The 16059-nt window shown below is 39.9% G+C and overlaps 1 protein-coding gene across 1 annotated transcript; it reads right to left on the minus strand.

Moving 5' to 3' along the window:
- Positions 1–27: 27 nt before the first annotated feature.
- Positions 28–15704, minus strand: LOC307004970 (uncharacterized protein). Its single transcript, XM_079624644.1, has 10 exons — positions 15135–15704; positions 13170–13710; positions 4075–4179; positions 3839–3961; positions 3561–3735; positions 3212–3390; positions 2531–2626; positions 2315–2457; positions 816–971; positions 28–179 (listed from the first exon to the last, which is right to left on the minus strand). The coding sequence occupies exons 1-10, from the start codon at positions 15168–15170 to the stop codon at positions 126–128; spliced, it is 1608 nt and encodes a 535-aa protein (XP_079480770.1). The 5' UTR covers positions 15171–15704; the 3' UTR covers positions 28–125.
- Positions 15705–16059: the final 355 nt, after the last annotated feature.

Raw genomic sequence — 16059 nt, forward strand, 5'->3', positions numbered from 1 at the left:
TCATATTAAATCAGCATGAGCCGGTCTGGATGTAATGATCTTTATTACAGATGATATCTGCTTCTATTCAATGTTTCAATTATCTGTTGTAAAATGAATACAATCTGTATAACAATACTGCATTTTCAAAAGTTATTATCCTTTATGGTGGCCACTGAGAACGCCTCTTGATTTCCATCCTGAAATAAAATGAAATAAATGTTAATGGTTTTTGGACTTTATAAACATGCCGATTGGTTTAAAGGAATGTCCCAAGTTCAAATCAGCTTAAGTCTGTGTAAACAGTCTTTTTTGTTGGTGGTGTTTTGTTGTACATATCAAATAAAAGGTTCTGGTTTTATAAAGTCATGTCAGGAAGGGTTGGTTTATTAGATGTGGTTTATTTTACAGTCAATCACTTTTTTTGCAATCCCCATTGGAGAAATAAATGGAAAAAATACTTCCGGAACTAGTCAAGTCAAGTCAAGAATATTTGTATAGCGCTTTTCACAATACAGATTGTATCAAAGAAGCAGCTTCAACGCTGCTGAAAAAGTGGGCGTAAAGTGTAAACAATGTCATGTCACTTTTAGTGCTTTATACAATGCAAATTGCTCAGTATTGATTCCATTTAGTGTCAATGTTACAAAGTTCATCAATTCGATTGTATGCATAAAGTCCTGAGGTTTTACTTTTGTGTGTTATGCAGTGTTTTGCCCCCATAGACTTCTATTGTAAGGGCATTACAGTAAATGTTATTTTAGGTCAAAGCTTAACTTGAACCAGTAACATTCCTCAAACAAAATGATGATGCTGTTGGTGTTGTTAGCGCTTACACTGATGTATTGATCCAGCCACTGGAGAAGCTGAGTGATTCTGGTGTAGACGCCTGGTTTATTGCGTCTTCCACATCCTTCTCCCCAACTCACCACACCAGCCAACCTCCAATCACCAGCTTCAGTCTTGCACACGAGAGGACCTCCGCTGTCACCCTGGAGAACAATTACACAACACACACACACACACACACGCACGCACACACACACACACACACACACACACACACAGGATCCTTCAAGGGAATATTGGTAACACTTTACAATAAGGCTCTATTTGTTAACATTAGTGACCATGAACTAACATGAACAATACTTCTAAAGCATTTATTAATCGTGGTTAAATCCAACATTTACTAATATATTATTGAAATCAAAAGTTGTATCTGTTAATTATTTAATGGACATGAGCTGACACAAACTATGTTAGAAGGGCAGAGAAGAGAGATGAAAATATAAGAGCAGCAGTTTTATTGAAGAAAACACACAAACAAAGATCCGAAAACAGCAAAGAAGATGCCAATAATCCATACAGGAAACATAGATCCAAACAGGAATGATGAAATCCAAGCAAGAAAACAAACCTAACAAGGATAATGATAACAAATGCAACATCTTTACAAGGGGATGTAAAGACAACAACCGACTACTGAAACACAGGGGTATATACACAAGATAACAAGGGACATAACAGTTGAGGGTAATTATTCACTATAGAAACAAACAAGGGTAACTATGGAAACAAAACAAGGGAGCTAAGGAAACGAGGCAAACACAGGAAGTGAAACACAGGAACAATGGGAACAGAAAATACATATCAAAATAAAAGATCTTAAACACAAAACACGGAAACAAGACAAGAGTTATGACTAACAATAAACAGTTGTATTTTTTTTAAATGACACAAAAGTCAGTATTGTATTAGTATCATTGATATACGATTACAATTTTTGTTATTTTTCTTGAATTAGGTTTTATTTGATATTTTCTGCTTTCATTTTAATTTTTGCTAAAGTTTTCGTAATTTTGTTTAAATGTTTATATAGTTTTTATTAATGCGAAATGTTGCCCTTTAGCCCTTTTTTAAAAACTCATTGTTAGTTAATGGTAATGAATTAACTAATGTTAACAAATTAGACTTTATTGTAAAGTGTTCACTGTTCATAATCTGTATCAAAATATTTCACATAAAATGTACAATTCTGTCATCAATCACTGGTTTATGTCATTTTCCCTCATGAGCTACTGCAGGTCAATATGAATCAGATTACTTTTAGTGAATCTGTTCCTCATTATTATTGGACTTGAAATAATAATGTGCATGAGCATTTTATAGTCTTTTTCATAGCATTTTATATATATATATATTTTTTTTTTTACCTTTTGTGTTCCACCGAAGAAAAAAGAAAGTCAATCAGGTTTGGAACGACACAAGGGTGAGTAAATGATGACAGAATTGTAATTTTTGAGCAGTCTATCATGTTAATGGATGTGTGTACCTGACAGGAGTCCACTCCTCCCTCCATAACGCCAGCACAAAGCATTCTGGGAGTGAGTTGGGAGCCGTACACGTTGGACTGTAAGCATATGGACTGATCGATCACCTGAACGTAAGCCTGTCTCAAGTGTGAGGACACCGACCCTGCATGAGAGAGTGAAAGACACCTTCACGAGAGTTCGGGAGGCCTGTAAACGCTTCAGAAACACGATCTCACCTCCTTCATGAGTGTAACCCCAGCCCGTGACCCAGCAGGGGGAGTCAGGAGGAAAAGACTCGCTCAGACGCGGTAAACACACGGGTCTCACTCCATCTAAACAACAGTCAACACATCTGCTCTGAATTACAGAGGAGAAACCATCTGCATTAATATCACTTAAGTCAACATGACATTCGCACCTAATTTTACTAGATATTATTCTCATTTGTTTTTTACCTATCTATATATTATAATACAAAAAGAGATCCTCTTTTATTGATACTTTCAACTAGAGATAAAAAAGGAATCTTAAATTTGCTTTGAAATGTTAACAAATATCAAGATCAGAAAAGAGTATATCTTGCTCTCTGATTCAGTCACATATGTTCATACGAAGATAAACAAAAACGATAATATTTTTAAATGTATATATTATTTATATACATGTAAATAGTAACACACACACACACACACACACACACACACACACACACACACACACACACACACACACACACACACACACACACACACACACACACACACACACACACACACACACACACACACACACTTTTTTAAACCAGAAATGTGTATTAAGAAATTAAATTGAGTCAATTTACATGGTACATAAACTTGCAAAATTTTTGGAATTGCAAATGAATCTGCCCATAGCAAGTCCTGCCGGAGCGAACATACCTCCCATCTCCATCTCAGTCTGCGTGCGCAGCAGACACAGGTCGTAGTCGTTGTCGTTCCCTGAGAATCGTGGGTGTGGGTGTATTTGCAGTGTGTTGTAGCGTTTGCCCTGAGACGAGTCCGAGACACTGACAGTATCAACAACCACGATCCAATCAGACTCCAGCATCATATCATATCTGACAAACAACACAAACGCAGTCAAAATGCATTTGTACAGCGCTTTTCACAATACACATGGTAATAAATGTTTATAATTTTTTTATATCTTCACACCTTATAGTCGCATTTATCAGGTTAGAGCTGGTCGATAATAAAGTTAACATTTTCTCTGTTGTCTCATACTCACTGTACAAAGCAGTGTGCGGCAGTGACGACCCAGTGAGAAGTAATGATGGATCCTCCACACACGTGTTTGCCACGCCAGTGTAAACTGGTCTGCCACCCCCACTGGTCCTTCGCAGCCTCCGTACCACCAACAATACGCATCCCATGAGACCCAGCATTCATTGCTGTGGAGCAATCTGGGCGAGAAAGACCAAGTTCACTTCGACAGGAAGAGACCATGTGACACCATCATAAAATCAAATCTGCACAGCAGATCTCTTAATAAATCTCTGATGGTACCTGAGGAAATGTTGATGGTATCGTTGGCTGGATATTTCACCGAATAGAAGGGCGCCGGTGTGATGGTGCAGTTCTGTGAGCCGCCAGTGTCTCGCACTTTGGTTGGGAAACACACAAACTTCACTAAAGAGGAAAAGTATTGCGTTATCTGACTGTTTTCATGATTTAATCACTGTAAATAGATTTATATTGATTTGATTCTAGCAGATCACAGTCTTTACTGAGAGCACATGCACCTATAATGGCAAAGCAGACGGTGAGGATGATGAAGGTGGGGATGAGGGTCGTAATTAAAGCCAGACGTGATGGACATGATGGACAGAGTCTGAACCCAGAGACATCTGTGATGAGAAAACAGAAGCGAATTAAAAAGATGTAAAACACAACTATCTATCTATCTATCTATCTATCTATCTATCTATCTATCTATCTATCTATCTATCTATCTATCTATCTATCTATCTACCTATCTATCTATCTATCTATCTATCAGTCCGTCTATCAATCTATCCATCAATCAATCCATTAGTCAGTCAGTCTGTCTATCAATCCGTCTATCTATCTATCTATCTATCTATCTATCAATCTATCTATCTATCTATCTATCAATCAATCAATCAATCAATCAATCAATCAATCAATCAATCAATCTATCAATCTATCTATCTGTAGAGGCCAAAGTACAATTCATAGCAATGTGAATAAGAATGAATGTTAAACAAGTAAATAATTTCTTTTAGTAGTTCATGTAATGGTTACAAAATGTTAAATAATACTTAAAAGGTTAAAAGCTTTCTAGAATTCATGTGTTTATAGGATTTTTCATGTGTTTGTAAGATTTGGTAAAATAGTATACTGCCTCTTTAAGAGTATGCATACTCCGGCTACGTTATGTTGATTCTCAGAACGCGATTCAGATCTTGAGAGCTGTGGAAGCAAATGGTTTTCTTACCTGATAACTGATAACTGATAACTGATAACTTCTAGTTATTTCTTTTTATTTTCAGTAACAATTAGAATAAGTGTATTATTCAGCTCACATTCTTTGTTGTAAACCAGAAACCAAGGAATAAAAACCGGAGATTTTCATCTTTTATTTCAACAACGTTTCTGAGGTGGATTTATTGAACGGCATTGCTGGGCTGGCAATGAACACTGCAAATGGGAATAGCTGCTTGGATTAATGTTATATAGTTATTAGTGTAAGCCATTGCACATATCAAGATTTCAAACCTCTACATTAGTAAGAAAACCCGCTTGACATTGGACATCGAACCGAGAGGTTTGCGGCAAGTGGAACATTAATGAAAGTTTCGACGAGGGACTGACTGATCATGCGCTGTGCTCGTGGCTGGTGAGTGATAAGTGGATTGCTAACGGACTTAACGAGTTTGTCATTGCTGCTGCGTGACGGAAAAAGTAAAAAAAAAAAACGAACTGTATGAATATCAAAGCAATCATGACGGAGACAGGAACAGAAGCCACGGTAAGCCCAATTGAGGAAAAGCGAGTGGTTAAACCAACACTTAAAGCATTGGAATATAGTTTGAAAACTAAAATGAGCTCCAGAAGAGCTATTTTAGGACAACTTACTGCGAGAAAAAACGAATTGCATGCTTTAATGGATGATGATGCAAATGTGGAAATCATAACAAAGGAGTTGTTGACAAAGTATGAAACACAGATAAAGGAATTCAGTAAAATAAATGCTGACGTTAAAGACTTATTCTGCCAGATTGAATGCGTAGAGAATTTGAACACAGATCAAAGGGATTGGTTTGAGCCAAGAAATAATGAGCACAGAGAATTTGTGCAAGAAGTGAATGCATGGCTACAGGATGCAATACTACGCAGAGAAGAGGCTAACAAGGTTAATGAGCAGATACACCCTGAAGATAGTGTGTCAGCCACCAGTAAGTCTAGAAAATCGAAGTCTGTTTCGACTACTTCTGCAACTTCGTCAGCGCGTGCTGAGCGCTTAAAGGTTGAATTAGAGAGAGCTGCTCTGTTAGTCAAATCAGATACATTAAGAAAAAGACAGACTTTGGATGAACAGGAACTACAGCTCAAGGTTGAAAAAGAGCAGTTGGAGCTGCAAGCAGAGCTCGCTGCAACGGATGCACGATTAGCCGTGATAAGGAAATATGAATGTTCAGATGTGTCAAGTAGAACCAAAGGCAGTATGGTGGAAATAGCCACGTCTGCGACAAGGAAACGTGATGTCAGCCACAGTAAGAGAAGTGTATCTAACAGTGGAACTTGGCATAACCACACTAGTGAAAGAGGCGCAGGCGCGATACGAGCTCCTGTCACTTCAGATGATCACACAGATAATCTGGTTACCGTCATGCAACGACAAAACGACATCACTGAAAGCTTAATAAAGCAGCAAAGGCTATCTACATTGCCATCACCGAACATTCCAGTTTTCAAAGGAGATCCATTAGAATATCGTCTATTCATGAGAGCCTTTGAGCACCGCATAGAAAGCAAGACTGAAAACAGCAAGGATCGGCTTTACTATCTAGAACAGCACACAAATGGACAACCTAATGACTTAGTGCGCAGCTGTTTTCATATGGATCCAGATCAAGGATACCCTGAAGCCAAGAGACTGCTAAAGGAACGCTTTGGTGATAAATATAAGATATCCATGGCATACCTTGATAAGGCTTTAAACTGGCCTGCCATTAAAGCAGATGACACCAAGGCACTTGAAGCATACGCCCTCTTTATGACAAACTGCAATAATGCGATGTCGGATCTGGAGTACTTAGAAGAGATGGAAAATGCTGCTAACATGCGCACGATCATCTCAAAGCTTCCATACAGGCTGAGAGAGAGATTCAGGAGTGTTGCCATAGACATTCAGAAGAAGCAAGATCGGCGGACAAAGTTCAAAGACGTAGTGTCATTTGTCAACACACAGGCTGAAATGGCTTCACACCCTGTGTTTGGTGAAATCTTAGGACAAACTAAGCGCCAGACTGAAAGGTCAAGTGGAAAGAAAAACATTACAACTTTAGCCACTGAATTAAAAGAACAGAAAGCTGAGAAATATGCAGCTGGTGCCGGAAACAAGAAAGCTCAAGAGAAGGGAACAAACATGGACAAAGCCTTCATGAAACCTTGTATCTTCTGTCAGGGAGATCATACCATGGAACAGTGCAAGAAGCTCCAAAGAAAGCTGCACAAAGAAAAGCTTGAATTCCTTAAGAGCAAAGGACTTTGCTTCAGTTGTCTTATAAGAGGACACATGAGTAATGCCTGTGAAGAAAAGAAGAGCTGTCAGATATGTTCAGCGACACACCCTACGCTCTTACACATAAAGCAAAAATTTAAAGACTTATCAAGGGAAGAAGCTTCACATGAGGAGCAAAAAGAGGAGTCTCCAAAGGGAGAGCAAACCGTTGTCAGTGGATTCGTGGATGCAGGGGAAGCATGCTCTCAGACTGGGGTCGGGGGTACAGGTAGTGTCTTCGCCATCGTTCCCGTGAGAGTAAAGGCGAAGAGAGGCAACAAGGTGCTGACTTGTTATGCATTCATGGATCCAGGGAGTAACGCCTCCTTCTGTACTAACAAGCTGGCTAACGACCTTCACTTACAAGGGAAAAATGTGAACATCCTACTCACTACTATGGGAGACCAAAAGACAGTCTCATGCAAAGCTGTATCAGACCTAGAAGTGAGTAGCCTAGAAGGTGATGACTTTATCGAACTTACAGGTGTTTTCGCACAAAAGGTTATACCCGCAAGTAAAGAGAACATTCCAACCCAAAAAGACGTGGATAGGTGGCCACATCTACGAGGTGTACGAATTCCTTCGATCAATGCTGATATCGGTCTTCTGATTGGGACTGATGTGGCAAAGGCTTTGGAGCCAGAAGAGGTAATCCGCAGTGTCAACGATGGGCCGTATGCAGTACGCACAGCGTTGGGATGGACAGTAAACGGACCGCTGCGTGATAACATCAGAAGCTGGACAAAGAACGGATACCCGCAGATTCAGATGAATCGGATCTCAGTGGCTCGACTCGAAGATTTGTGGACTCAGCAATTCAAGTATGATTTTCCTGAGAATGCTAAAGGAGAGCAGTTGGAGATGTCTAAGGAAGACCAACTGTTTATGGACAGAGTCTCTAAATCGACAAAGCTGGTCAACGGCCACTACTCTATTGGTCTGCCGTTGAAGAACAAAGATGTGAAAATGCCCAACAACAGAGCAATGATAGAGCAACGAGCGCTCAACATGAAAAAGAAGCTTCAGAGAAAGCAGACGTTCAAAGAGGACTATGTCAGCTTCATGAATGATGTGATAAAGAAGGGCTATGCTGTAAAGGTCCCAGAAGAAGAACTAAAACGGAATGATGGAAAGGTGTGGTTTATTCCGCATCACGGTGTTTACCACCCTAAAAAGCATAAAATGCGAGTGGTATTCGACTGTGGTGCTGCATATCAAGGAACCACACTCAATGAACAATTACTGCAAGGGCCTGACATGACAAGCAGTCTGATTGGTGTCTTGACTAGATTCCGTCAAGAGCGAGTCGCAGTCATGGCGGATGTGGAATCGATGTTTCACCAAGTCAAAGTCCCACCAGAAGATGCTGACCTTCTCAGGTTTTTGTGGTGGCCGGACGGCGACACCTCAAAAGAGCTGCAAGAGTACAGAATGGAGGTACACTTGTTTGGAGCCACTTCCTCACCAAGTTGCGCGAGTTATGCGTTGAGAAGGTGTGCCGAGGACAACAAGAACATGTTTGATGCTGCAGTAGTGGATACAGTCTTAAATAATTTTTATGTAGACGATTGTTTAAGATCAGTTGCCACTGAACAAGAAGCAGTCAGACTATTCCAAGACTTGAAGGCCATCTGTCAAACAGGAGGTTTTAGGCTGACAAAATGGACAACGAACAATCGAAATGTGTTGTTAAACATTCCACTGGAGGACCGGGCAACAGAAGTCAAAGATCTCGATCTTGACCAGGATTCACTCGCCATCAAGAGAGCTTTGGGAGTACAGTGGTGTATCCGGTCAGATCAGTTCAAGTTCCATGTGCACATAGAGCAGAAGCCTCTCACCAGGAGAGGTATCTTGTCTACGATGAGTTCAGTTTACGACCCACTGGGAATGTTGTCGCCAGTCATTCTGCCTGCTAGAAACATCTTGCAAGAATTGTGTAGACTAAGAACAGGCTGGGATGACACTGTGCCAGAGCATTTCGCACAACAATGGACAGAGTGGACTGAAGAACTTCAACAGCTCACTGACTTTGGAGTGGATCGGTGCTTTAAGCCACCTGAGTTTGGGAAAGCAGTGCAAGCTCGGCTGCATCATTTTTGTGACGCGTGCGAAACAGGCTACGGTACTGTTACTTACTTAGTCCAGAAAAACAGTAGAAACCAAATACACTGCTCATTTGTCATGGGAAAGGCAAGGGTTGCACCCCTTAAACCACCAACTATCCCACGAATGGAGCTGACGGCAGCTGCCTTAGCTGTGAAGGTGGATGTTATGCTGAAGAAAGAACTACAGTTGCCACTGTCAGATTCCAAGTTTTGGACGGACAGTACTGCTGTACTCAAGTACTTAGCAAATGAGAACATCAGATTTAAGACATTTGTGGCGAACAGGATTGCCATAATCTTGCAAGCATCAAAAGTGCAACAATGGAGCTACATCAACACTCAGTTGAATCCTGCTGATTGCGCCTCCAGGGGACAAAAAGTGAGCGTCTTCATGAAGAATGAAGTTTGGATTGCAGGGCCTGTCTTCCTCACTAAACCTGAAAGGGAATGGCCAGATAAGCACGATCTCCACGAAGAGCTCATGGCTGAAGATCCTGAGGTCAAGAAGGGCGTACTTGTCAATGCTACAACGGCAAAAGAAAGCACTGATGCAATGCAACAACTAATTCGATACTACTCTTCATGGATACATCTCAAGAAAGCTGTGGCGTGGCTCACGCGACTCAAGAGAACCCTGGTAAACCTGTCAAGGAAGAGAAAGGAGATGAATGGATTGTACAGTGATCAGCAACGGGTGAACAGGGAGATGTTGAACTACAAAAGGAGTCTCAAACAGACTTACCTGACCGTGGACAATCTGCGACAAGCTGAGACGGATATCATCAGTTATTGTCAGCAAAGTATGTTCCAAGAGGAGATATCTGCTCTTCGGAGAAAGGACTCCATCAAGAAGAGTAGTCGAATATTCAGACTGAATCCACGACTTGAAGAGGGAATCCTTCGTGTTGGAGGGAGGCTCAGTCGAGCATCCATGCCAGCCGAAGCCAAGCACCCGATGATCCTGCCTAAAAACCATCGTGTGGCTGATCTGATTCTCCAGGATTCACATGAGCGGCTGGGCCACAGTGGACGTAATCATGTCTTGTCTCATGTATGTCAAAGGTACTGGATTATTGGTGCTCACTCGTCAATCAGAAGAATGCTGTCACGGTGTATTATCTGTCGAAGACAACATGGTGCATTAGGCACACAAATGATGGCGGACTTACCAAGAAACAGAGTTGTACCAGACGAACCACCCTTCACCAGAACGGGAGTGGATCTATTTGGGCCATTCAACATTAAACGTGGAAGATCATCTGTAAAAAGATATGGGGTGATATTTACCTGCCTTGCATGTCGTGCGGTCCACATAGAAATGACAACATCATTGGAAACAGACTCCTTTATTCAAGCTCTGCGTCGCTTCATTGCAAGAAGAGGTCAGGTGAAGGAGATGAGATCTGACAATGGGACCAACTTTGTTGGAGCTAATCATGAGCTCAGAAAGGCAATAAAGGAGTGGAATACTTCACAAATTGAGGATAGCTTGCTCCAACGTGACATCAAATGGTTATTCAATCCACCATCCGGATCCCACCATGGAGGGGTGTGGGAGAGAATCATCCGCTCCATCAGGAAAATCATGGGTGCTACGCTGAGAGAACAAAACTTGGATGAGGAAGGTCTTCAGACGTTCTTCTGTGAATGTGAAGCCATTCTGAATAGTAGGCCTATTACTATGCCATCCAATGATATTAATGATCTGGAAGCTCTTACCCCACAACACTTACTTCTGCTCAAGACTAACCCCAACTTACCACCAGGACTCTTCCATAAGGATGATACTTATGCGCGTAAAAGATGGAGGCAAGTCCAGTATATGAGCGATCTATTCTGGAAGCGCTGGACCAAGGAATATCTGCCTCACCTCCAAAAAAGACAGAAATGGAACCATCCATCACGGAACTTCATACCGGGCGATGTAGTCTTGATTGTCGACGAATCAGCCCCCAGGGGATCGTGGCTAATGGGAAGAATCGTTAAGACTATGGAGGACGAGCATGGAATGGTCCGCAAGGTTCGAGTCAAGACAAAGACAAACGAACTTGAGAGGCCGATAACTAAACTCTGCTTACTTCAAGAAGCAGTATGAGAAGGACTGTTACTGAGCTTTACTCAAAAGAAAGACATTTAAAGTTATAATTGCTTCTAGGATAGAAGGCAATTAGGGGTCGGGTATGTAGAGGCCAAAGTACAATTCATAGCAATGTGAATAAGAATGAATGTTAAACAAGTAAATAATTTCTTTTAGTAGTTCATGTAATGGTTACAAAATGTTAAATAATACTTAAAAGGTTAAAAGCTTTCTAGAATTCATGTGTTTATAGGATTTTTCATGTGTTTGTAAGATTTGGTAAAATAGTATACTGCCTCTTTAAGAGTATGCATACTCCGGCTACGTTATGTTGATTCTCAGAACGCGATTCAGATCTTGAGAGCTGTGGAAGCAAATGGTTTTCTTACCTGATAACTGATAACTGCTAACTTCTAGTTATTTCTTTTTATTTTCAGTAACAATTAGAATAAGTGTATTATTCAGCTCACATTCTTTGTTGTAAACCAGAAACCAAGGAATAAAAACCGGAGATTTTCATCTTTTATTTCAACAACGTTTCTGAGGTGGATTTATTGAACGGCATTGCTGGGCTGGCAATGAACACTGCAAATGGGAATAGCTGCTTGGATTAATGTTATATAGTTATTAGTGTAAGCCATTGCACATATCAAGATTTCAAACCTCTACACTATCTATCTATCTATCTATCTATCTATCTAACTATCTATCTATCTACCTACCTACCTACCTATCAGTCCGTCTATCAATCTATCCATCAATCAATCCATTAGTCAGTCAGTCTGTCTATCAATCCATCCATCCATCCATCCATCTATCTATCTATCTATCTATCTATCTATCTATCCATCCATCTATCAGTCCGTCAATCAATCTATCCATCTATCTACAAATCAGTCCGTCTATCTATCTATCTATCTATCTATCTATCTATCTATCTATCTATCTATCTATCTATCTATCTATCTATCGATCCATCCATCCATCCATCCATCCATCCATCCATCTATCTATCTATCTATCAGTCCATCTATCTATCTATCTATCTATCTATCTATCTATCTATCTATCTATCTATCTATCTATCTATCTATCTATCTATCTATCTATCTATCTATCTATCCATCCATCTATCAGTCCGTCAATCAATCTATCTACAAATCAGTCCATCTATCTATCTATCTATCTATCTATCTATCTATCTATCTATCTATCTATCTATCTATCTATCTATCTACCTACCTATCAGTCTGTCTATCAATCTATCCATCAATCCATCAATCAATCCATTAGTCAGTCAGTCTGTCTATCAATCCATCTATCCATCCATCCATCCATCCATCCATCCATCCATCCATCTATCTATCTATCTATCTATCTATCCATCCATCTATCCATCCATCTATCAGTCCGTCAATCAATCTATCCATCTATCTACAAATCAGTCCTTCTATCTATCTATCTATCTATCTATCTATCTATCTATCTATCTATCTATCTATCTATCTATCTATCTATCTATCTATCTATCCATCCATCCATCCATCCATCCATCCATCTATCTATCTATCATCCATCCATCCATCTATCAGTCCGTCAATCAATCTATCCATCTATCTACAAATCAGTCCATCTATCTATCTATCTATCTATCTATCTATCTATCTATCTATCTATCTATCTATCCATCCATCCATCCATCCATCCATCCATCTATCAGTCCGTCAATCAATCTATCCATCTATCTACAAATCAGTCCATCTATCTATCTATCTATCTATCTATCTATCTATCTATCTATCTATCTATCTATCTATCTATCTATCTATCTATCCATCCATCCATCCATCCATCCATCCATCCATCCATCCATCCATCCATCCATCCATCCATCTATCACCTCACCTGCCCCGTCTGTAGAGGAGTTCTTAGAAACACTGATGTTAATGCTTCCTTCCTGTAAGATGGTCTCCTCTTCTCTGGAGGAGGCTCTAGGGTCTGCGAGGGGCAAGGAGCCGCTCTCAGGTGGTGGGAATCGGGGCAGATGTGGCATGAGTGTCGACAGTGTGTAAGGAGCCAACTCCGAGACTCCCAGCAGCTGGACACAACCAGGAGAGATCCGTGGATGTGTGGACGTGTACAGCGTAACAGGAGGGAGAGGAAACTGTATGGATGCACTTTCTGTTCCGTATAGAGGGAGTTCTGTCGGCTGCGGAGACACACCTGTGAGATTCTGGACAACCCCGCTTTTTGATGTAGTTCCAGGTATCAAGGTGAGAGGTGCGTCCATCATTACTGGAGCCATGAGAAGAGGAAGAGCCGTGTTTAAAAGCTTCGGGCAGGTGGACAGCAGATCTGGAGGAATCCCAGTGGACGGAGGAGGACATGTTGGGAAGGACTGCGGAGGCTCCTGGTTGTCTTTTGCAGGGCTGATTTTATAGAAACCCTAAACATAAGAAAATGTCAAAAGTTAATCATGTCACTTATCACTTGGCCTGGACGGACTCCAGACTTTTTTTCTAGCCAGTGTTCCTACACATTTCAAATTTCCAAACCTATAATATTTCTTCAAAATCATCATTTTTGATGATTTTTCAGACCATATTCAACATAAATGGTTCATACAGCATTACCAGCAGCATTTTCTTTGGTATAGTACAGTCATCTGTAATACTTTTCTCTTTTCTTCATTTCTCTGACACATCAGTTTGATACTGTAAATGTGGGTTGATGAGTCACGATCACCAAACAGCGAAGTACAGTCTGATTTAGATAATCATTTGTTCCTTTATCTGTTGTTGGTTTGAGTGACAAACGCACATTTCTTTTAGTGAAGTACAAAAGAAACTTGTTTATGGTAAAGTCCTTGTGTGTCTTGAATTCATTCAGTCATGTTCAACTAAACAATCACTTTTGCCATGAAAATACTCTGCTTGTGAGACAAATTTATTTTAATTTTATAGTTTAGAAAACTGAATATGGGCAATATTCTTGAAACTTATTGTTCCATACTTTTTTCTTTTTTCATACTTATCCAGACCTGGAAATTACTCAAATCAAAATTGCGTAGGAACCCAGTCTATGAGAAGACTTTAAACAAGGTAAATTTAGTTAGAAGGACTAATAAGATACTTTTAAAACATAAAATTAGCCAAAATATTGAATAAAAAAAAATAATTTTGTTCATGATGGTCACTTTGGTTCAGGATGCATCTGACTATCAGCACTATTGCCAATTGTGTTACCCAGACAACGAAAAAGATCATATAAAGCATAAAGGATGCAGAAAAGTATTTCTGCAACATTAACCATTTAAGATAATTCAGAAAGAACAAAAAATAGCTATTATAGTTAATGGAAACTAAAAACATAGAAACACTATGAGTTACTTCATTTCAGCTAGTTGCCAAGGCAGTATTTCTTATTTTCACTTAGTTTAACTTTATGTACTAAAATAACTAAAAGTGAAAAAAAAAAATATATATATATAGACATATAAAAAAAACTAGTAAAAAAAGGACAAAAACTAACCAGAATGACTAAAACTTGAACCAAAATTAAAATGAAAAACAAACAAAAAATCTAAATATTAATACAAACTTTAATAGTCAATTATACTAAAATAATACTGCTAGTATTATACAAAATATAATCATGACCCTGTTTCACATTAACTCATGCCATTGGTTGAGCAAATGTCACTGTGTCAGTTTCCTCTGTATTAAACAGGATATGAAAGACTATTTAGCAATTACACACTCCGCCACCACACATTAAATGTCATGCTGTTCAGCTAATGTAAACTCAGCGCCAGTTTCTTCAAGACATTTTGATCAATTGTTACAAATACTAAGAGACTATTGTTCTTACCTGGGCAAAAGCCATAGTTTGTGTCAGCTCATGCATTTAAAGCAGTGAGGCCATTCTTCTAGTGCCTCCAACAATAGATGACACTTGGAAACGCAAGCAATAATGAAAGTCCAGAAACCTTGGATGAGTGTCAAAAGAACAACAGCAGAGATGCCGCTCGCTGCATCCACCATCCATTCATCCCGCTGAGATGCTCGCCGTGTTTCATTGTGTCCCAGAGTTGCTCTCTTGTCCTTCACTTCCTCTATATCAACAGCATTTCATCCGCTGGCATTCAGTCGAAACCTTCAGCTGGTGTCTAACGCTGCTCAGGAATCTGTATGAAGAGTGGTTCGGCTGTAATGGATAGCAGTTGCCAAGGCTGATGAAAAATGCATGCTGATTATTGTTAGACGGGGTCAGAGTTGAGAGACTGAGGGTAAGTTATACTGCGACTGATCATCGATGGGTCACAAAAAACACAAAGCCAGTGACTCGGCACGTACCTACACAGGTTACTGTTCATAATGAAAAAAATCATGTTAGCATCATCTATACTTTGCATTGGTTGTATCTAGGGCTATGCAGATTTGTATACAAAACAGGCATAATACATATTTAAAACATGACACGTTTGATGCAACCTCAAATGGAAAATGTGCGCATGTGAGTGTGTGTGTTGGTGTGGTTTGAGGCTGTGAATCCTGTTTCACCCCAGCAGGGGTTTTACCTGCCCGATCACATTACAGGATTCGACCGTGTAAGGTGCTGGAAGTCAACAGGAGACGTGCAATCTGTAATGGGAGCAGTTAGATTGAAAACAAGATTAAACTAACTCAGTTACGACGTCAGATTACACTAAAGGACAAGCCGAGGGAAGGCAAACAAATAAGAAACAGGAGTTTCAAGCGTCTTCAGGCTCCTTTTGAATACGGTATAAATATCA

Source organism: Phoxinus phoxinus (assembly GCF_949152265.1).
Source record: "Phoxinus phoxinus genome assembly, chromosome: 10".
Lineage (NCBI taxonomy): Eukaryota > Metazoa > Chordata > Actinopteri > Cypriniformes > Leuciscidae > Phoxinus > Phoxinus phoxinus.